The 22,085-nt window shown below is 38.3% G+C and overlaps 1 protein-coding gene across 5 annotated transcripts in view; it reads left to right on the top strand.

Moving 5' to 3' along the window:
* Nucleotides 1-22,085, top strand: part of PCDH7 (protocadherin 7) — a 392,863-nt gene that overhangs the window by 225,222 nt on the left and 145,556 nt on the right. Inside the window, exon 3 of one of the 5 annotated variants that reach the window (XM_073342326.2) lies at nt 15,976-16,011. The exons of the other annotated variants lie outside the window; for them this stretch is intronic. Coding sequence (XP_073198427.1) covers nt 15,976-16,007 — 32 coding nt within the window. The 3' untranslated portion in view covers nt 16,008-16,011. The remainder of the gene's footprint in view (nt 1-15,975; nt 16,012-22,085) is intronic. 5 annotated transcript variants of the gene reach the window in all.

Genomic DNA, 22,085 nt, shown 5'->3' with positions numbered 1-22,085 from the left:
GCTCATGTTGATTAGTATCTTTAATCCATGAGTACATATTTATTTGGGGGTAAGCAATAGATTGGTTGAGCTCTGCATGCCCTGGCAATTATTTATTCTGTACTACTGAAAGCAGTGGAACTAGTTGTATGTTACTCAACACGAACAAGAGTGACAGAATGGAAACTCGGAAACTTTGACCTCTTCCAAAGCCTACTGAAGTCAATGGAAAGACACCCAGCATCGTCAGTGGGCTTTGGATCAGGCTCTTATTGATAGGAAAGGAGCTTTTAAAGTCATCTAGTCCATCTCCTTGCTGGGAAATATTATAGTCTTCATTTTATTGTCTTAGTTTTGACCCCATTGTTTTTATTTTCATTGTTCCATGCTAAATAATTCTTGTCCTTCCTTGGTATTCACATCCTTTAAATATTGGTACACAGTTATATTGTGTCCCTTTAGCCATCATCTAGCCTAGTTATATATGTTTAGTTCTTTTAAACCCTTGCTATAAATCATTCCTTCTGAAATAATTTTTGGTGCTCTTGCCTGCACTCCCTCTACAGACATTTGTCTATGTCTTTGTGCTAGTGAGAGTCATAAGTGAATGCACTGTTCCTGATTGCAAATTCATCAGATAGATAAAGAAGGACTAGTCTTACCTTGCTCTGTGACATGTTACCTTTATGTATCCACCCCCAAATCACACTGACCTTTTTTTTCCTTCCATAATGCATTGCAAGTTCATACCTAATTTGCTCCCCATTGTTACCCCAGGTGTTTTATGGCATTATTTCTTTCCAGATATTTTCTTTCTATTGAATATCTTTCTTTGATTTTTTTTCCCTCAGATGTATTAGTGTGCATTTTTTCAAGCTGAATCTTATTTTGCTATTTCCTGCCCATACGTCTAATCTTTCTAAGTCCCTAAGTCCCTCCTGTCCTCATTGGCCCTCTCAGCACCTCTCAATTTAATATAATTTGTGATTGCTATTAATATGCAGTCTTCTGCTTTGTTCAGACCTTATACAAAGATATTAAGAACTGACCTAACACTAGTTCTTGTAGCACTCCACTAGACACTTCACTTTAACTCAAAACTGGACAGGTAACAATATCCTCTTTGTACAATGGCTCCACATTTGGATAAGGAGGAGATATAGAGAGGTGCCTGTATCATGTTCCTGTCATTTTGGAAATTTTCAAAAAAGGTCACCTACTGGTTTATTAAAGAAAGACTCATTATTGGAACTACTAAACCTAGATCAAACGTCAGCTCAGGAAACATCATTAAAGGTCATTTGTGCTGATAACTTTTTCGTAAATTCCAGACTGTACCTTGTAGTTGTTTTAAATCAGGGATGAAGAATATTCTAAATCCAAGCAGAGATTTGTTATAATACATGCTAAAAATCCTTGTTTATAAATAAGTTTTCTATGTACTTTTTCTGGAAGTCAGTGGATAATTCCATACAACTGTGCCAAATGCCAGATATTTAGAAATCAGCAAATTAACCTCATCATACCATCTACCGCTCAGTAATTGATTACTTGTGGTGAAGAGCAGTACTGTCCAATCTATTTCACTCTATTCTTTTTGAACACTGTCTAACACGTGACCATGGGTACAGTTCAAATTCAAGCAGCCACATTAATCAGAGAATGTTGAGATGACGCCTTCTTTCAATTGTTGGGTTAGTGATGATCAGTTGTTAGGTTAATGCTGAGTGGTGTTGGTGGCCTGTGCTATAATGGAGGTTAGACTAGATGATCTCATTATCCCATCTAGCCTTAAACTGCCTCTTGATTAAATAGAATAATTCATGTAAACACTTTGTACAGGATTATGGCCAAATCCTATAAACTCTTACTCATTCAAACAGGTCCTGTGCCAGGACACCATTGTGCCAGGTACTCTATTTCTCTTATTCCTAATTTACATACTAACCCAACAACTGAAATGAGACCCAAGTGTTACAACCCACAGGAGATTAGGCTATTATGTGCCACAGGCAGAGACTAGAAGGGACTACAATGGAAGGGAAATGATAAAGTGAAAGGTTTCAGAGTAACAGCCGTGTTAGTCTGTATTCACAAAAAGAAAAGGAGTACTTGTGGCACCTTAGAGACTAACCGGTGCCACAAGTACTCCTTTTCTTTTTGATAAAGTGAAAGAGACCCAGATAATCATGGCAAGTGAGCTGCACTCACATGCTCTAGAGGAAGGTGATCATCCCACAAGGTCACTGCCAAGCCTACCTGGGGGGAAATTCCTTCCTGACCCCATATATAGTGATCTGCTAAAATTCAGTAAGAAAGTAAAAACTGGATAGCAGACAGTATAGTAAGTCATTGTTAAGCAGAAGGCTGTGAGCATTGTCGTTCTATGAATATTCTAGTAAGGCCAGATGTGGAATCCAAGTAGCTGAATGGCCATTTTAAAATCTTTTGTCAAATAAGAAAATACAAGCATGATTATATCAAGTCCGTCAGTATTACAAGTTTCAATACTGGAAAATGTAGCAATGAGGTTGCATACCACAGGGTTTTGTTGATCTGAATTCAAGCTGAAGATCTGATAGTGGCAGACCCAAACATTCATAAATCATGCCATGATTCTTCTGTCAGACTTTGAAACCTTATACAATTTACATATGAACGGCAATAAATAAAGATGTGATATAGCATTTCAGCAGCTGATCGATGAGGTCACACCACACATCTTTGCAACAAAGTCTTTTTTATACAAAATACATGGTAGCAAGCTAGGGTATGCTATTTCTATCACATAGGAATGCACAACTCTTTTATATCACAATGATTCGTTTTCATCTTCAGCATTAGCCAACCAAACCTATAGCAGTGCATTTTTGCTCAGAGATGGGATAACATTAGCATCTTAGAGGAAGTGATGCCAGCCCAATAAGTATAGCAGGTTAAACAGCTAACATAGAACAAAGAATATAGTTTCATTAATCTATTGAAAATTATGCAAGGGAGTTTCCTCTACATCATTCCACAAAAGTGGTATTCCTTAGATTATAATCCATTTTCTACTGAAGTACTTCATTCCAGAGTATACATTAAACTTGCTATGTTTGCAAAACATAGCACTGGCAGAAAACAGTTAATCCTACTTTCAGAAGTAGGATAAAGTCAAAAGAATTGACACTCCAATTTCTAAAAAGGAGATTTTCTATGGAATGGAATGCTAAAGGTTTTACCTGATATAATACAGGGATCAGCATATAACAATGACATCAAACTTTTCCAAAAGGTAAATATCAAAGCAGTTTTACAATTGTTAAATAACACTGAAGATCCTGTATAGGAAAGAAAACATGAGATTTGTCCATGAGGAGGGGTTTTTTAGGGTAATTGGCTCATGTAGGTAAGTCTTTGAAAAATACCAATGTTACCTTCATTATCAGATCTGTAAAGGACATTGCATAACAATCAGCACTGGCAACACCACATTATTTCCCTTTCCCCAAAGCCTACACAGCTGATTGGTATTTTGCCAGCCACTGAAAATGCTTCATTCCTGCAGGGAAGAAGCAGGATTCTGCAAAGTGACTGGAACACATTCTGGTCTCCCGCTGCTAAGGGGTCCGTCAAGAGTCTTAAGACATGGCTAATTTAGAACAAGCATTAGTGAGACACTTACCAGAGTCATTTCTGTGGCGTAGTAGACTGTCGGTTAGGGGGTTACTAGCCAGTGTTTGACTATTATTGATTTACATGACTAGGGCCAAGTAAGCATATGTGGCACTTAGAACAATGTGGAAATAGCAGGTGAGAGTTTATAGGGACTGAATAAAGTTTTGATCTAAAGTTCCCTCAAATTATTTATTACAGTATTTTTAAAATTATTATTCATACTTAAACACACACAATATTTCTCAATCCTAACGAAACCAGAAAAAGGATTCCATATTCACATGGATGTAACGTCTGTTGCATATGTATATTAAAGGCTAGATTTATAAAGGTATTTAGATGCCTATAGATATGGATAGGTTACTAACTGCTTTTGAAAAGTGCCCTAAGCACATAACTTACTGCGTGCCTTGGAAGTTTTGAAAATTCCCCTAGGTGCCAATCTCTATCTTTAAGAGCCTAAAAAATCTGGACCTAAACCCATCAAGAGGGAGAACTTTCCCAGACTCCTTATAAGTCACATTTCCAACTACCCATTGTGTCATAAATAACGGCCCCCTCTCATGCACATATTTCCTAATTAGTTGTGCAGGTGAGGCTATGCAACACTAATATCAGCTTGTGATGTTCTAGGGAAATGAAATCAATTGTATCTATAAAAGTGTGCTCTGTTGCTGTGTTAGGCAACTACCCTTCTTGAATCCCCACTATGTCATTAATAGACCTGTTTCATGCACCCTAGAGACTAGTATTTGATTCTTAGTTTTACAGTGGAATACCAATAGCTTTGTGTATGTGTGTGTTCGCGCTTTCTGCAAGTGCCCAGATGCAGGGATTCCAATAGAAAGGTCTCTTCTATTTAGGAGTAACATCACATGTAAGGAATTCAGGTAGCCCTGAGCAAGATTAATGACGTTACGTGTTAAAAGTTTGGTTTTCACTAGACAATAGTGTGTGTGTGTGTGTGTATTTTTTTTAATACTGATATGAAAGAGAGTTATGGCAAGGTAATATTGAAACACATCTGAAAGTATTCATTTTCTTTGATCAGCCAATGATATTTAATTGTTTAACGTTCTGAATGTTCTGAGCCTGTATTGCCATAACATCTTCTTATATCATGCAAATTGGATTTGGCCATGTCTAGTATTTAATTTAATATTCTTAAGAACTTAATTTCTGAAAAAGAGTCAATGTTACATTTAACGTGTGTGTATGTGTGTGTGTATATATACACACTCAGAGCTAGAACAGGTGTAGCCTTTTTGTTTCTGAAGACTGAAGTTCAAACATGTCTGATTAACGCTGATAAACAATTTAATACATAGCATTTATATCAGCATTTGAATTTTCAAAATGTTATATAAATGTTCGTGTTTTCCCACGTGAAGTGAGTTTGGGTATAAATATTTCTCAGTGGACACATCTCCTCTTCTATCCACCATGCAATTTGACACCAACTCCTGCTAACAACCATGCAGTTTGACATAATTTTGCAGTCTTTGCTCAGGAGAGGTACCAGTATAGACCATGACTTTTGTGTAGATCAGGACAGAGTAATATTAAGAGAATTCTATTGGATTTTACAGTGTACTTTCCCTTGATGTAGCCAGTGTTGTCTCATTTTCATGAATATTTAAAATCCCCAAATTAGCTCTAAATATGTGAAAAGAAGTGCCTAAAATATATTTTGGAAAACACTCCTAGTAACCCTTCATATTACTTCTAGAGCAAATTACCAGTGAATTATTTAGTTCAAAAGTTAATGCAGCCTAACTTGTGTTCAAACTAGAGATGGTTGAAATTCTTTTTTATTTTAAAATAGTCTATTCTTTAAACAATATTTTTAATTTCTTTAGAAAATTTCCAGATTTTGAAAATAAATAAATAAGGTGGTGGTTCTTGAAAATTCTTTGTTTGTTTGTTTGTTTTGTCTTTCAGTTTTTATTAAAAGAATTTTGGATTTGTTTTTATCTTTTTCATTTCTTTTTAACTTTCTTTTCATAGAAATACTTATTTTCTAACCAGTTCCAAGTCATACTATTACCAGTTAATATACACTAGTTGTTCTTCCTCCCTCCCCAGATATGTAGCAGTGCATATAGTGAAAGACATGACTGAACCCTCAAATGCCTATATTTTGACATAAGCTGCATTTATAGCTATTGCTACTAATATTTCTAGCTTTATTCCCAGTTCTTAAGAACAAAAGATTAAAATATCTTAATGCTACAATGCATGGAAGACTTACACATTTAGAGAGGATTTTTGCAGTCTATATACACAATTAAGTAGGTCAATAGTTTGTATACTATATGCTTACACTCTTTTATTTATTATTTTGTTGAACGTTATATTTGACAGCTCATAACCTCCAGTAACTGTAGATGATTCTGTTTATAAATATAAATGATCTAATAAAATCAAGTAGTTGTAATCAGTATGCATTCCATGTGGAACTATAACAAAACTGACATTTTGAAATATTTAATTGTGTATTCAAAAGTGCTAGTGGATATGCCATAGCTTGAATAAGATCCTGAAACCAATTAATGTGGCTTCATTTATCAAACATGGTAGAGCTGTTATAAATACTACTAATAACATCATAACAATATATTTCCATTTGTCTGTAGATACAAAATGCTGCAGCGTTACATTATAGCCCTGAAGTACAAAAAATGCTTCTTTAGGCTTGATTCAACAAAAATGTAGCCATTTTCCATGCTCTGGAAGCTGCCAGGAAGCTGCAAAAGCCCCCAAAATACTTATCTTTACATAGTCTACCAAAGAAAATAAACGTACTCTTAGCTGATATTCCTAGTGTATCTTTTTTTCTTCTTGAAACTGACCTTTCATAACATTGAAATGGAGGGTAAAGTCAGGTATTGATGCTAAAGTTCTAAAATATATAAAATGTAGACTTTTGGTAGTGTTTTATTTTTGTTACTAGAAAGCACAAAAAGACAGTGGGCCAAATTCTGCTCTCATTTATAGCAGTAAGGGCCCAGTTAAACTCTCAAAGTCAGTGGAAAGGCTACCATTGACTTCTTTAGGCAGGTCCTAAATCTGGGATAATTCCACTGATCTGAATGCTTTGGCCAAGAACCTCTAGTACATTTTAGAATTTCACATAGTTATATGTTTGCTGCAATATTTTAATTGCTGCATTACCCTTTTTAGTCACTTAAGGCCTGATTGTGCCTCCCTTACACTGCATAGGTCCTTACTACACAAATAGACTCAGTGATTTCAGGGGAATTATTTGTATTGCAAGATATTGTTCAAATGAGAAAAGGTTTTAGGATCTGTCCCTCTATTACTATGCACTGTAAAGGGGGAATCCAGTTTTATCATTTGCCTCTCGGGACATATGCAATACAAAATGTCCCAACATTTTCAAAGCAGCCTCTAATTTTGATGTCCTTATTGGAGGCCTCAAATTTTGGCCAATTTAAGGCTCCCTGGATCTGACTTTCAGAAGTGCTAAACACTCCCACTTCCAGCTGAAGTCAATGGTGACTGAGAGATTTTTTATTTTTTTTTAATTTAAAAAAAAAAATCAGGCCAAGCTGTCTCAAGCTGGCCAAAAATTTAGGCCCTAAAAATCAAAGGCCTCAAAATGTTGACTTCTAAATGGGTAGGGTTACGATGGTACCATTCTAAAACTCTTAATCATTGCCAATTTACTTTAAATACATACCATGTGGGAAAAGAACATTTAAAGTAATCCTTCCTGGTGGATGAAAATGGGAGGTCAGATAGAAGCATGTAATAAGACTTGTGAACAAAATATGGATATAAAAAGGTGAGATTATATCAACCACTGTGTATTGTTCAAAACCATACAGCATTTAGACCGCTTACAATGACACCATAGATAATAAAAGTATATATTTACTTTCTATAATGTTTCAGCTTCAATATTCAACACTCAAGTCTGAACTAGATTGAAACTGTGTTCCCAGTGAAAGGGAAACCTACCATTTTCCATATGCACTGTCATATTCCATCCCTTTTCTAATATTCACATTTCATTAACATTCAGTATTGGATGAACCTAGGCCTGAGTTTAAAAAAATTAACAAAAATAAAATATTTCTAATTTGTTTCAATATTTGCTATCTATTTAATATTTTATGAGCTAGGCCATCTTGTTTTTTTTTTTAAAAAAAAGCAAATTCAAAGAGGCAGATAATAAACCAAAAATCTTGACGATTTGTTTTAATATTTGATATAGAATTGTCATGAAGGGTTACTTACTTGCTGGCATGGGGAGTTGGGAATTTGCAACACTAACAACTAGTGCAGCTTTGATGATTACACTACTAGAATTTAGTGTTGGGAAATCCTACCCTTGTTGCCAGGAGTTTAAGATAACAGATGAGACTGGGAATGGAAGAACTCAGTTTATCCAAAGGCTATCTACTGCAGAGGTAGTGTTAATGCATGCACATCTGTGATACCGATGAACTAATTCAGTCAATTCACAGCCTTTCCCGGGAAAACTTTTTTCAGGAAGTTACACTGATACTTTTCTTGAAAAAACAATTGTTGTTGTGTTTTTGTGTTTTTAATGATGATTTTACTGGACAGTTTTAGATTTTTTCCTATTTTAAAACTTAACCTCTCATACTTCAGATTTGCTAACATACTGTATGACTAGCAAATATATTTTCTAGTAGATAGGAGACAAGGTTATTGCAAATAACAATATATATTGTTTTATGAAGTCCTTTTATTAAATGTTTAGAGACATAATGACTCCTATGGAAATCAAGCATGCATCTATTACAAAAACTTGAACATGGGTGCTGTTTCAGTAAATTTGTTTGAAGTACTGAATCACAAACTTTTGACATCTCACTAAATCAGAATGTTATACTAGTATTTGGCAGCGAATTGAGTGTTTGATAGTCACTAATGAAATATTTACTTCCTTTTCTTCATCCCTGTAGACTTTTTCTTATCATGGTTGAATTTTCACTTTATTAACATGTAGTCCAGAAGAGGTCAATTTATTATTACTGCAGCTATGACTAAGGAATATCTATCACTTATAGCAGTGGCTCTCAACCTTTCCAGACTACTGTACCCCTTTCAGGAGTCTGATTTGTCTTATGTACCCCAAGTTTCACCTCCCTTAAAAACTACTTGCTTACAAAATCAGATATAAAAATAAAGTGTCAGCACACTATTACTGAAAATTTACTTACTTTCTCATTTTCCCATATATTTATAAAACAAATCAATTGGAATACAAATATTGTACAGTACTTACATTTCAGTTTATAGAATATAAAGCAGTATAAACAAGTCATTGTCTGAAATTTTGGTTTTTACTGACTTTGCTAGTGCTTTTTATGTAGCCTGTTGTAAAACACGGCAAATATCTAGATGAGTTGATGTACCCACTGGATGACCTCTGTGTAACCCCAGGAGTATCCGTACCCCTGGTTGAGAACCACTGACTTATAGTATAGTATACCTTTAGCAGTGCATGTCCTTGGTCTGAATTATACAGAAATATTATATGTTTGTAATATGCCTGTAAATGTGAATGCTAACTAAATTTTACAGGTGCTGCTACCAGACTTGCCAACTCTCCTGATTTTATCACGAGTCTCACAGTATTTGGTGTGTGCACCTTTTGTGTTTTCTTTTTTCTTTTTAGTTGGCTTTTCAGTTCATTGTCAAGATTGTTGACATTAAATGTGCACATTTTTCCTAAGGAATCCATCTCCTGTTACTTTAAAAGGGGCAGAAGCCATGCTGCCTTTGTCAAGGTGGCATCCATTTCACTACAGTCTTTACATGTGGAAGTGAGGCTGCCCTGAGTCATCATGCTCACCATGTCCCATTGTTTCCAATGAGACTGAAGCTAGGATGCCTTCAGGAAAATGGCTCTACTGTAAAATAAGAGTGTGGGACAAGAAACTCTGAGGACACAGGGGTATATGGAGAGAGGAGCCTGAGAGGGTTAGGGAAATTAGAATTTAAACTAAGGTGAGTTCAGAGAAAGAATGGATGCTGAGAAGAGAATGTGGAATACAGAAGAAATTGAAGGATCAGGGAAAAGTGGGATGCAAGAGAGACTGAAGGGGTCCAAAAAAGACTGAGATGGGGGTGGGAGAAGACAATAGCATAGAGGACACTATGAGAGAAATGCTGGAAAAATGTGGGATCAGGTGAACATAAGGGTTGAGCTGGGGACAGGAGACTGTATTGGGTATAGAGAGAGACAGCAGAGGCCAGATTCTGCCCTCTGTGGCCCCCTGACATTGCTTCTACATCATATAAGGCCTGTAAAGAGGCAACAGTGACCCACAGTGGAATATCCTCTCCCGCCTCCCCCCGCCCGGCAAGGGAATGTAGGAGCAATGAAGGAAGCCTTATTCGGTCCCTGGCATAGGATGGCAAAATTCTTCACATGCATACTTAAGGTTGAAATCTGAAGTGTCCTTACACAGGTAGAGGGCAGGCATTTCACTCTAAGGGCTAAACCCTCCCGGATCTCAAAACCTAACTTTTAAGTGTCTAGAAAAATCACAGGAACAACACTATGGTGCACAAAGCCTGAATTAAGGTCCTAAACTCCTTATACAATAAATGGGGGGAGATATTGCCTGAGAATGGGATCTACAAAAGCCAGGGGAGCTGCCTAGGCTAGCCAATGGGAGACACCAGCCAGAGGGGTATGTGCTAAGCCCCAAACCTATCTCAGGCTGAGGAGTGGTGTGATCAATTAATGGAAACCCACTACTTGGAGTTAGGTGCCTACCTTGCTCCCCACAAAAGGGGCACAGTGGGGAGGAGGTGGTGGTGTTGCCCATTTTATAACATTTAGCCCAGCGGTCATAGCACTCACCTGGGATGTTGGAGACCCAGGTTCAACTCCCCCCTCTCTACTAGAGAGGGAGAAGGAAGTTCCCATGTTCAAATCCTAACTCTCAGGAGAGCATGCATTAATCTCTGAGATATTCTGATGAGAGGCTCCCTCAATCTTCTATTGAAGCTGTTTCACTATGGATTAATAATGCAAGTGAGATTGGAACAAGGGGGGAACCACATCCTAGATTCCCACCTGCCAGTTGGGTGCCCGAACCACTGGGATACAGAGTCATGAGTCCTCTCTCACACCCAGTGATGGTGCCACTGTAGATTGTCATTGGGCTGGGCTGGGCTGATTCTGTAGTCCAGTGGTAAGGGCACCCATGGGGGATGGGGGGGAAGGGGTCTCCATTCTCCCCCTTTGGCAGACAGGGAGGGAATTGAACCTGGGTCTCCTATATCTGAGGTGAGTGCTCTCTAACCTCCAAGAAAAAAGTGACAAGGTGGGCACCACCATCTCCTCCTCCTCCTCCATCTGAATTTTGAATGAGACCCAATCCAGGTAGTGGCCTCTGAGCACACCTACTGGATCAGGGCCTGTACACAAGGTGGGTGGCCAAATGCCTAAGTTCCCCTAGTTCATGAATTGCTCTGGGGCTTAAGCAGGATATATCCAAATACCTAGAGAAAAGCAGCAGTATGCAAGCCCCAGGGATTTAAATTAAGCATGTCGGAACTGTTACAGTGGAAAGTTAGCCACTGAATGAGTTTAGGCACCTACAGGATTTGGTGGCAGCCAGGCAGGAATTTCCTGAATCACAGTAGGTTATGCATGGGGACATAGGCACCTGGGTCTGGAGTTTTTCTTTGTGGCTTATACCCTTAGCCAAAAGGAGCATGATCAGTGATAGTTAGCACGGCTTTATAAACCTATTATGCCATAGAAGTATAAGTGCATTCTTCACCAGTGACTGGTTGGCGGACAAAATCAATGTAGTGATTTTAATTTATCTAGACTTTAGTAGCATTTCAGTCAGACCTGCACGGAAACAACCTAGAAATTAGAAAGAAGTTGTCTGCTTAAGAATTCTGCACTGTGGATACCGAATTAGCTGATGTGCTGTAAGTAAAGAATAATTATAATTTGGCTTTGGATGTGAGTTAACAGGTCAAACTCTTATATTAATAAGTTTCTGATCATTATATCAGATGTTCTGTAATTCAAGTAAAGAGTAAAGAAAACAGTGATGGGAAAAATCTGTTTTCCTATAAAGTCTTCAGTTAAAACAGGGGAAAAAAAGGACATATCTGTTCAGAGAGGGGGAATTGATAGTATATATCTATAGCAGAAGCTTCTTAAATATGATAGACAGCTGTACTAGCTAAGGAATTCTCCTCTAGGGCCCCAGTATCCATTGCTGCAGACTGTTTGCCGAGCTCTAGTAACCAAGCATGAAAGGAAAGAGAAAGATGCTGAGTCTTCTTTTTCAGCGTCTCTCCTCCCCTGGGTAACAACCTTCCTAGATAGAAATGAACTTTCCAGTGTACATGCCAGCCCCTTTTTTTGTACATTTTTGGGGCCCTCCAGAAGGCACAAAAAAGATGAGTGCCATCACTATCTGCAGCTGGCATTAAGAAAGGAAAAGAAATTAAAGTGATTTAAAAACAGCTTGGAACTAAAAACTTTAAACATTCAGCATCATAGCTTCAGAGTAATCTGCTATGCTTGTATGCTTTGCAGACAAAAGGCTGAATTAAAGCTTTGTTGCTTAAGAAAAGGAATTGGTAACTGTCTCCCAATTCAGCTTTTGAAGTAAAATAAAATGTCAAAGCTACCCAAACTTTTTCTGGAGAGCAATTGAGTGCCAGGGCTGATCTGAAGGAGTAAGACAGCTTCTATTAGGTATTTCATCACTAGAAGAGATTTAGAAAACAAAATCAAATATGATAACCCTATATCATCCTCTGCCAGGCTGGCAACCAAGATATACAGGTGCCTGGGTTACTTTTAAGTTTTATTTTTGCCTAAACAATTTCACTGATGTTGAATGTACAGCTGTTCCCTGAAAATGATAGTAAAAAATTCCATTGTGAGCTTGAAAATTTAGCGTCAATGATTCCCATATTGAATAGCCTCAGTTTATACTTAGAATTTTTTATTATTAGATTTTATTATTTATTTTATTACTTAGATTTTATTATTATTCCTAACTGCCTGGCCTAAAAACTTAGTCTGGACTCTTTTGTTCCTGTGCATTATCACCAGCAATAAAGGTTCTACAGGATGAATTATATGCACCCAATGGTTTGAAACTATGTCCTTGCTAACACATGTTCAACATCAGTGAGTGGGGTTACCCAGGTGTAACTGATTGCAATACATAGTTCTGTTGATAATGCTTAAATAAAACACATAATTCAGCTAATTCTCTTACCTGTGCTTGCCCTGTAGGGCTAATAGAGTAAATAGTAATGAAACCCTACCTGACAAAAATAAGTTATGTCTTCACTGCAAAGTTAAACTTGGATGATCGGCACCTGGGTTAGCCTAGCCCAGGTATGAGCATTTCCACAGCAAAGTCATAGTCATGTTACCCCGTCCTTACTCTTTTTGCATTTGCCTGTGTGGGCGGGGCGGGGAACATCCCATGGTTCTTTGAGCTGACACACCTGAGGATTCTTTCCCAGTGAATTGTCAATTGCATGGGAAGTTGTCTGTCCTCCAGGGAGAATTGTGAAAAGGTCATTAGAGGACTGCCAGCAGTATTTCCTTGAATTCTGTCTGCAAAGTGGGTACGTTCCAGCCCAAGTGAAGGCAGCACCCAAACTCTAGATGAATAAACCAGCCTGGATTTAAAGCATCTTCAAACCTGGGCAAGGGGTTTTTCTTTGGAGGGGTGGATGGGAATAGAGCTAAAACCTGGGCAAGTACCCAGGTTAACTCTGCAGTGAAGACATACCTAAAGTGAATTAGACACTATGGATATGTGTACACTGTATTTAAAACCTGTTGCTGGCTTGTGCCAGCTGATTCAGGCTAAGGGGCTGTTTAATTCACATGTAGACATTTTGGGCTCAGGCTGCAGCTTGAGCTCTGGACACTCCTACCTGGCAGGGTCCCAGAGCCTGGACCACAGCCCCAACCCAAATGTTTACATCACAGTTAAACAGCCCCTTAGCCCAAGCTCCATGAGCCTCAGTCAGCTGGCATGGGCTAGCCAATGTTTTCTAAGTGCAGTGTAGACATACCCTCAGATCCTGGATACACAGACGTAACAGATCTGTTGAATAAAATGGCATCATTTTAATTTAATCGCTTTTCAGAGGAGAGCTGAGTTTTAAAATATATTAAAGCAACAGAAAATCTCAGCTAAAGGAGGAGTATGGCTAAATCTGGTGAAAGGGCCATGAGGGGAAAAAAGAAGCAGTTTTAAACTGTCCCCTGAATTGCTCAGAACTGCCCTTTCAGCAGTAGTGTATGGATCTGAAGCCTCTTGTAATCTTCACTTTCTATTATAAAAAATTAAGGTATTTTTTGTAGTAGTAGCAAAAAAAAGTAGACCTCCTTAAACACTTCAGTTTCTCCTATCACTGCATAAGACAAGAGTGTACGTCTGAAAGAAGAAGTAGGGTGCACATCAGGACGAGCTCTGGGCATCAGCAAAGCAAGCACGTGCTTGGGGTGGCATATTTCCAGGGGCTGCATTCCGGCCTGCCTTTTTTTATTTGGCGGGGGCGGGGGGGGGAGGAGCAGGTGCGTTCTCAGAGCTGCGCCACTTAGACGGGGTGAGGATGTCGGGCCCCGTGCCGCAGCAGGAAGGGGAAGCCCCAACCCCGGGATGCTGAGCTGCCAGGGCCCTGCCGCTACCTGGGGAGGAGAGGGCTAGTCCTTTCGGGGCTGCGCCACCTCATCTGTGCACTGGCTGCTGCGCTGCCTTGTGCCACCCCTTATATCGGGGCTTCTCTGCGCGGCTGGGGGCTGGGGAGGGGGGAAAGCCCCTGCAGGTGCCGGGAGAAGGTGACATCACTCCCTCCACTTCCAGCACCGCCTGTGAGCCCCAGCCCCACCTGAGCTTGGGGCGGCAAAAAACCTAGAGCCAGCCCTGCATATAATAAAATAAGCTGAGACAAAACACAGATGCTGTCCAAGTGCAGCAGTGTTTAATTAAATAAGAAAGTTTAATTTCTTTTGTGAACTGTACCGTTCTGCTTTGTATGGGCAGATTGCAGGGGTTATTACAGTGGCATCTCTTCACCTGTTCTGGTGCTTACCAGGTGTGTTTTTGCACATGAAAGTAGGCAGTCAACAGGGAAAGTATGCACACGCTTTTGCTGGAGATAGTGGTTCTCTGACTCTCTTCAACCTTTAGTGTGATACTTTTTGTCAACTAAGATGGGTTATTTCCAGAAAGTTGGAAAACTGTGTCTGTAAATATGGCTCTCAGCTGAATAATGCAATTCACTTGCTTTCACTTTTTATAACTGTATATTTAGATGTAGAATAATCTTAATATTGAAAGAAGTTTTAAAAATATAAATTACTTGTCAATAAGATGAAGATATTTAAACACATATTTATACATGGAACTTGTTCTATATCGTATTGTTTACATGATTGCCTATATTTTTACGATGAAAATGACTTAACCAGAGCTGGGAAAACAGTTCAATTATTGTATACTCGTGGACATAACTATATGGGCTATTAATTGCTGGAGAGGCCCAAAGTAATCATATTTGTGATCCCTAAATACACTGACATAAATGCTGGCATAGTATTTATCTGATTTATGCATATTTATACAATTATAATCAGCTTCATTTTTAAAGTGTTTGATTTATCTTTTCTTCTCTGTAATATTTTATGGGAATGCTTTAGAGATTATTGCCAGATAAAATAAAATTGTTGTTTCTGTTGATACAGACTAACACGGCTACCCCCCTGATACCTTAGTGAATTGTTCTTTCATTATTACATTTCTAACTGCTGTTATCACAGAAAATGATGTGGCAACATCAGCACACAGCACACCTTACCTCATTGGGCAAGTTGCAGTTATGCCTTGTATGATCCACTATACAATAGGCACACGTGAACAATTCTGGCTCCTAGAAGGGAATCACAAGGTACAATAGTTTATGACCTAAGTTTAGCTTCTACTATTCCGATAGAATTGACTCTGTATTAAAGAACATATTTTTTTTTTTGCCATTTTATGGATAAACTCCAAACAGAATAAGGATTTGGTCCATAAACAAACTTGTATGATATTACTGTGCACAGTATAGGTTTTCAAACAATAATACTCACTCATTTCTGTAAAAAAAATCCTGCTTTGACTCAGAGTTTAAGGTGATATAAATAGAAGCTTAAAATGGTTATTACATCTTAAAATACAATATCATTATAAATATCTTGCTGCTTATTTATCAACTGTGACAATTAATGCAGATAATACTAATTAAAGCTAGATGTAGGCAGTGATTTTGTTTTCTCGTTGTTAGAGAGAATTGATTCTTTTGAAGAACGAATATAGTAAGGTAAGAAATTAATGATATTAATGCATTTTAAAGCATCTAATTTAAATTGCAATTCCAAGTTCAATTGTGATAGTACTGAATGTTATGGGGAAAAGACTCTCCTGAAGAACTAACACAGTGCACAAAACCCTAGAGACAAACATTGTTGCCATTTTATAATTCCTTTTGAAATAATTTGTCTATATAATTTCAGTACAGAGTCTGATGCTGCTCCTATGATGTCAATAGCAAAACTCCCATTGGCTTCAATAAGGAATGATCAAAACCACAGGCAAGAATTCTCCCCTTTGGTCTAGACTCTTGATATCCTATTCACAGAGTAGGTTTTTTTAGTATTATGTACTTGTTTACTGCATGGAACTCCCATTGACTCAATACAAGTTCTGTGCAGTGAATAAGTGCAATATTTGTGAAAGAGACCCACATTGCAGATTATAGATCAGAAGTGTGGATTAGAGAGGAGAAATTAGTTTTCCTTATATATCTTATTAGGAGAAAATTTCACAAATTTGAATTGTATATTGCATTGTGTGTCTGCATTTGGCATGATGTCTTAAGTACATCAGAATTAGCAGCAGTGTTTTCATAATTCTATTTGGATTAGATTAGATAATTGAGAAGTGACTATAGATTTCTTGAGTTATTAAGGAAGCCACCTAGATTCTCCTGCTAACATGAACTAAATAACTCCTCAATAACAACCAGTACTTTAAAATTTTAATTGTGTATATATAAAAGGGATGATGATGGAACATACATAGCATGCTAAGCAATTTTATAAATATTTTTTGTAACCCTCCTCCACTTTAACCCTATGTACTGTTTGCTGTCATTCATTGTATTATGTTCAAATTTAGATCGTAAACTCTTCAGGGAAGGGATCATGCCTTTTTTATGTACTGGAAAGTGCACTTTGGGTGCTATATGAACCATTAACACTGTCTTGGATGCTTTAGAATCTTGTTTTCTTTCTATTGGAATTGGATGTTGAAATAGAAATGCCATTGATAGAGAAAAAGACAGATTAGAAAGTATTAATGAGTTATGAGTGTGCTTCCTTTTTCTTGCTATCAGACACTACTTCTCAAGAACAGAACTTATTAAAGGTAATAAATATTTCCTTTAGCTGTGAGAGATTCCTCTCTATGCTGCTTAAAATTGAACAGCGGTGGTTTGCTTACACTCAGAGAGGGTTCAATTTTAATTGTACCCTTTAACGTGACTGATGTTATGGGGCAGTTATGAAAGTGTAAATGTGATGTGCTCAAGGATCAGATCAGGGAATAGGTCATTTTACTGGTTACTCTTGAAGCTTTAATTCTAACAAAGCTACACATGTGATTTGATGATGTCAAACTGTATGTCATAAAAATACCTTCATTAAGAATACGGAGTCAGCTACACATGCAAGCCTGAGAGGGAGAAGTTGGTGTTGATTTGGGAATACCATTTCGTCATGCTGACTTGCTTAACAAAGTAAACCCATAGAGAATTGTGTATATGTGATGGGTTGTGTTTCTATGGCAAGCCATTTTGTATGTCTGTGATATTTCCAAATTCGGTATATGCTGTCTGTGAAACAGCTGGGGAATGGAGTAAACAACTACGAACTGGGAACGTGCCTGGACAAGGACCCCTTTAACACCATGTGTACTAAACTGCTCCCTGGGAACAACAGACTAACTTAAAAGCTTGATAGTAAAGTCATTAAACTGATGGCTAAGGATGCCAGCTTCAAGAAGATGAAATAGCACTTATGGCACCTAGAGCAATGTGGGAAGAATGCTAAATCTCCCCCTCAATACTTAAGCAACTTGGCCTATGAGTCACCTAAAAGCAGAGCCAGTCTCTATGCTGCAGGCTGGTTGCTAGATAAGGGAACTCAGACACATTATCTGAAGGTAGAGCAAGACCAGACAGGTTAGCTGAGGGGGTGGAACAGTCTTGGTTGAACTGAACACTTTATGATTTATTATTTCTATATAAACTTTATCAGGAGCAGTAGAGAACTTCAAATCTGTGTGCTGAGATGTGTGCGAGCTTTAGACTGTGCCTAAAGTTTTGTGATTTACATTCATTTTACTGATTATCTCGTTTCTCTTTTGAACACACTTCTTTTTATTTAAGATAATTTGGAATTATTAAATAATTGCAGTTTAATATCTATGAGATGTTGGGAAAAATGTAAACAATTCTTGGACTTCATCCTGGGTTTTCAGTCTCACACTCAGACCAGAGGATCTTATCTAACAAGGTGCTGTCATCATTCTTGCTGCAGTCAGACAGAAACACAGAAAAGCCTAACTAACAAGGAGGAAACCCAGGCTGTGAAAGAACAGGTGACAGAAATATCTTTATAAAAGTGGTTGCTGATATTATGGGAACACATGAGACTGAGAAGGAGATCATAGAAATTGGCATCTAATGTCTTTCTCTTCACCTTGACTTCTGATGTCATATTGTTATTCACAAAGCTATCAGTTACTGAGAACCCAACTAAAATGTTGCATGCTCTGATATATAGGGGAGTCAACATCCCACATTGAGCCAGACTAGCATACGGATCTGGATGTCTCATTCTGGAGTGCAATCCAAACCAGTGAGGTGTTGACACCACCAGCCCGGCAACCCTGAGCGTCTTATAGTTCTTTGCTGTTGTAGCTCCCAACCAGGGCTGCTCACCTAGATTGTGTCTGTGCTCTGGCTACAGCCCTGGCTCAGCAACGCTGACCTCAGCAACCGGTCAGTCACTCCAGTCACCATATGGCTTCCACCAGCCTTGGTGACTGCTCACAGGGTGACCCTGACATGCTCCTAGTCCTGAATTTTCCCAAAACGTGTGTTCTGCATGCCCAGCGCTGTCCTGGCCAGTTCAGATATTAGGTCTGTTGCCCCTGTAAATGGTCCGTATTCAACAGTTTGTTACTTTAACTGGAGTTACCAAACAGTTCAGTTTAAATGCAACACTGGATTAGTTTAGATAAAAATAAAACAAGTTTCTCTCTGGAGAGAGGTTTTAAGCAAGTACAAGTATAAGATATTAAAGTCAGAAATAGTTACAAGAGAAATGCTTTCTAGCAACTCAAACTTAACAGAGTAGACTTGATTCAAAATAAAATCCTTCCCACAGGTTTCCAGCAACATGGCTGACCAAATTCTCATGTCAGGATCTTCCCCCAAATCAAAGGATGAGAGAGAGAGAGACACACCTCACAACCTTGGGATTTTCTTCCCTGGTTGTTTTTTTTTCTTTTTTAAATTTTTTTTTAAATAGTCCAGTTAACTTTTGAAATGAATTCTTCTGTGGATTACCCCAAAGCAAAGTTTTCTTCAAACAGTATAAGAAGCAACATGGAGTCTATGGCGAAGGAATCGCCATGATCTTCTCATCTGTGTTTGCTGAAATGCAAACTTGCTTTGTCTCCTGCCATCTCCTTTCCCTGCTGCCCTGAGGACCCTCTTTACTACCTGTATGTAAAATGAGGTAAACACACTTCTTTATTCAGGATACTTGTGCTTGGGCAAAGCTACATGATTTTGAACCTGTGCTAAGAACATCATATGGGGGATTTCATACATTTACATATAATGTTGCTACATACATTTTACAATGATATTATTTATCAGCAAGCTATTAGTTTTCAAATGATCTCTCACAAGGCATATTCTGTACAAAGATTATTACAATTGTGTGTAAGGTGTGAATACAGGGATATATCTGGTCACAATGGAATTTTCTGGAGTGTGAGCATTTGAAACTGTTTGGGGGTAAGGTGCTCCCAGAGCCCACCACAGCTAAATCTGAACCCTGAATTAATCTACATGTCATCTGCCCATAATGTGCCAATCACAGTAGTATCTAGACATGATATACAACACAAAGGCTAATATTTTTATATCAAAATATATAATCTCCACCCCTCCAGAGATGTTGCTGGGCCATTCAGCAGTCATGGTTATTCTTAAACAAGAAAAGGTACACGTGACATGAGTGCTATTTAATACTCTTCACTTTACTCCTCCATCTCTAGAAAGGCTGAACAAATATTTTATAAGCCATCTGGCCTTTTATTTGAAAGGAGGCGTGCTACAGTAGTAACACTTACACAGGCCATTAGGCCCATAAACGGGATTCAAAGACGCAAAGGATTTCCATTTTTGTCAAACGATCCCTTTAGCAATCAGTGCTTCTCTTAGCAGGAATTGATACATAAACTAATTGTTCCTGGCATATTCTCCAGTCGCTGTGGAGATCTAAAGGTATATTTGTGACTAGGATGTCAATTTTGTCTAGAAAGTCATCTCAAAATATTTTGATGTATGCATTCCTCCAATCAGTGAAGCAGTCTTCTGTTTGTAACATTGCATTTCCTATATATATATATATATATTTAAATTCCAACTTTTTTAATTCTTCTTGAGGTCTATTATAATCTAAATAGTACTTGTTGAGTTAGTCTCTCTTTGATCCACAGTAGACTTATTCATAGTGAACCAATTTTAAAATCTCACCTAGGTTTTTGCTTTTGTTTACTAGATTTGGATAAACATTTGAATACACAAACACAAGTCTGCTTTTGACTTCGTTGAGATGACAATAGTCTCCTGACATACCAGAAAAAGAGCACAAAAACTTGTTCTTGTGTGTAATAAAATTATGCAGGGGCAAATGCAGTCTTGTTCTTATGATGACTAGCTTTGAGTAGCTTGAGCTTTAATTTCCTTCAGTGTATTGGCTCTTCCAGCAATCTGAAGCTTTTCTTTTGATACGTTATTTATGGAGTTAACTGTCTGGCAGACTCTCCCATCAATGGAATTTAGCTTGTGGTGACAGTGATCTGAACATCTGCTCTGGTTAGCATAAGCACTAGAGTTTTCCCTTTAGGTAACTTCCTTTCCCTATGGGGCAAGCTTTCCAGAAAGGGACCATTAACGTATTTCAGCTAACCAGAGAAATTTTAGTTATTGTGCTGGAAATTATAATATAATTACAATAATACCAAACCTTGTTATCTGGACCTTGTAGCAGTGTATTTGAAGTATGCTGAGCCAACTTAAATGGAATAATTTAGACTGCCATGCTAAGAAGATGTGGTGTTTTTTTGTGCCTGAACTTTAGACATAAGCAGCTTTCAATTCATGAGCATTATGTTGCTGGTACTGTGTATTTCTATATAGCCCTAGATAAAACAAAGTTTAGATTAGAGATATTGTTTGCTATGGGCTCAGTTGTGCCTTAAAGACAAAAGCCTGCATTGGGTTGGTGGTGTTACTTCCATCAGTGGAATCTGCAGGTAGCTTGTGACTGAGACAGACCTGATGCCTCCTGAAGCTGTAGGGAAGGGCACTTAGTGTGTTTGCTTTTAGCCAGGGCACGACTTCCTCCCTGCTCCCTTTGAGGTGACTAGTGGTATTAATCAGAGGCAGTCCTTGCACTTAAGGGAGCTGAAGAACTATGATTGTGTTCAGATATGCAATTTCATGTAGTACCTTTGGGGTCTGTTGCATAAATCTATGAATGGTTTATTTATGATTGGGTTCTACTCCATGGGGAAGGGTTACCACAGCTAATGGGTTACCTCTGGGAAGCTTTTTAGCATATGAATAATATTTTTGGTTTTATATTCTTTTCTGTAGTGCTTTAACTTTTTAAGAATAAATGTGCTTGCTTAGCAGGAGCTGTGTGGTAACTTCACTGCTGGCAATACACTGTCCATAGCCCTCACAGAGAAAGCCAAGCACAGGTGTTGGCCTTTAGGCAGATTAGCTTGCTGGGGATATCAGTGTAAAGCAGGCCACTGTGCAGCTTTAAACCCTCCAGTCAGAAGGGAGTGGAACAATGATCCTTGCCCAGAGACAGGTGATGGCAGGAGACTTGAGGTCTGACAGCAAACTCCTGTAGTGGACCGTGGTGAAGGCACAGGTGCAATTACCCTGAAAGTATGATGATGCCTACAGAAACCTGCACAATTGTGTAACCCACACACCTCATGGGTGTGCTGCTCTCTCCCCCTCTGGTGGCACTGAGACCACTTAGAGATTAATGAGTCTGCTACAGCCTTAGCTAAGAGCCA

This window comes from Lepidochelys kempii, chromosome 4, assembly GCF_965140285.1.
Source record: "Lepidochelys kempii isolate rLepKem1 chromosome 4, rLepKem1.hap1, whole genome shotgun sequence".
Lineage (NCBI taxonomy): Eukaryota > Metazoa > Chordata > Testudines > Cheloniidae > Lepidochelys > Lepidochelys kempii.
Note: the sequence above shows the minus strand (reverse complement) of the source record. Positions and strands in the feature narration are given on the sequence as shown.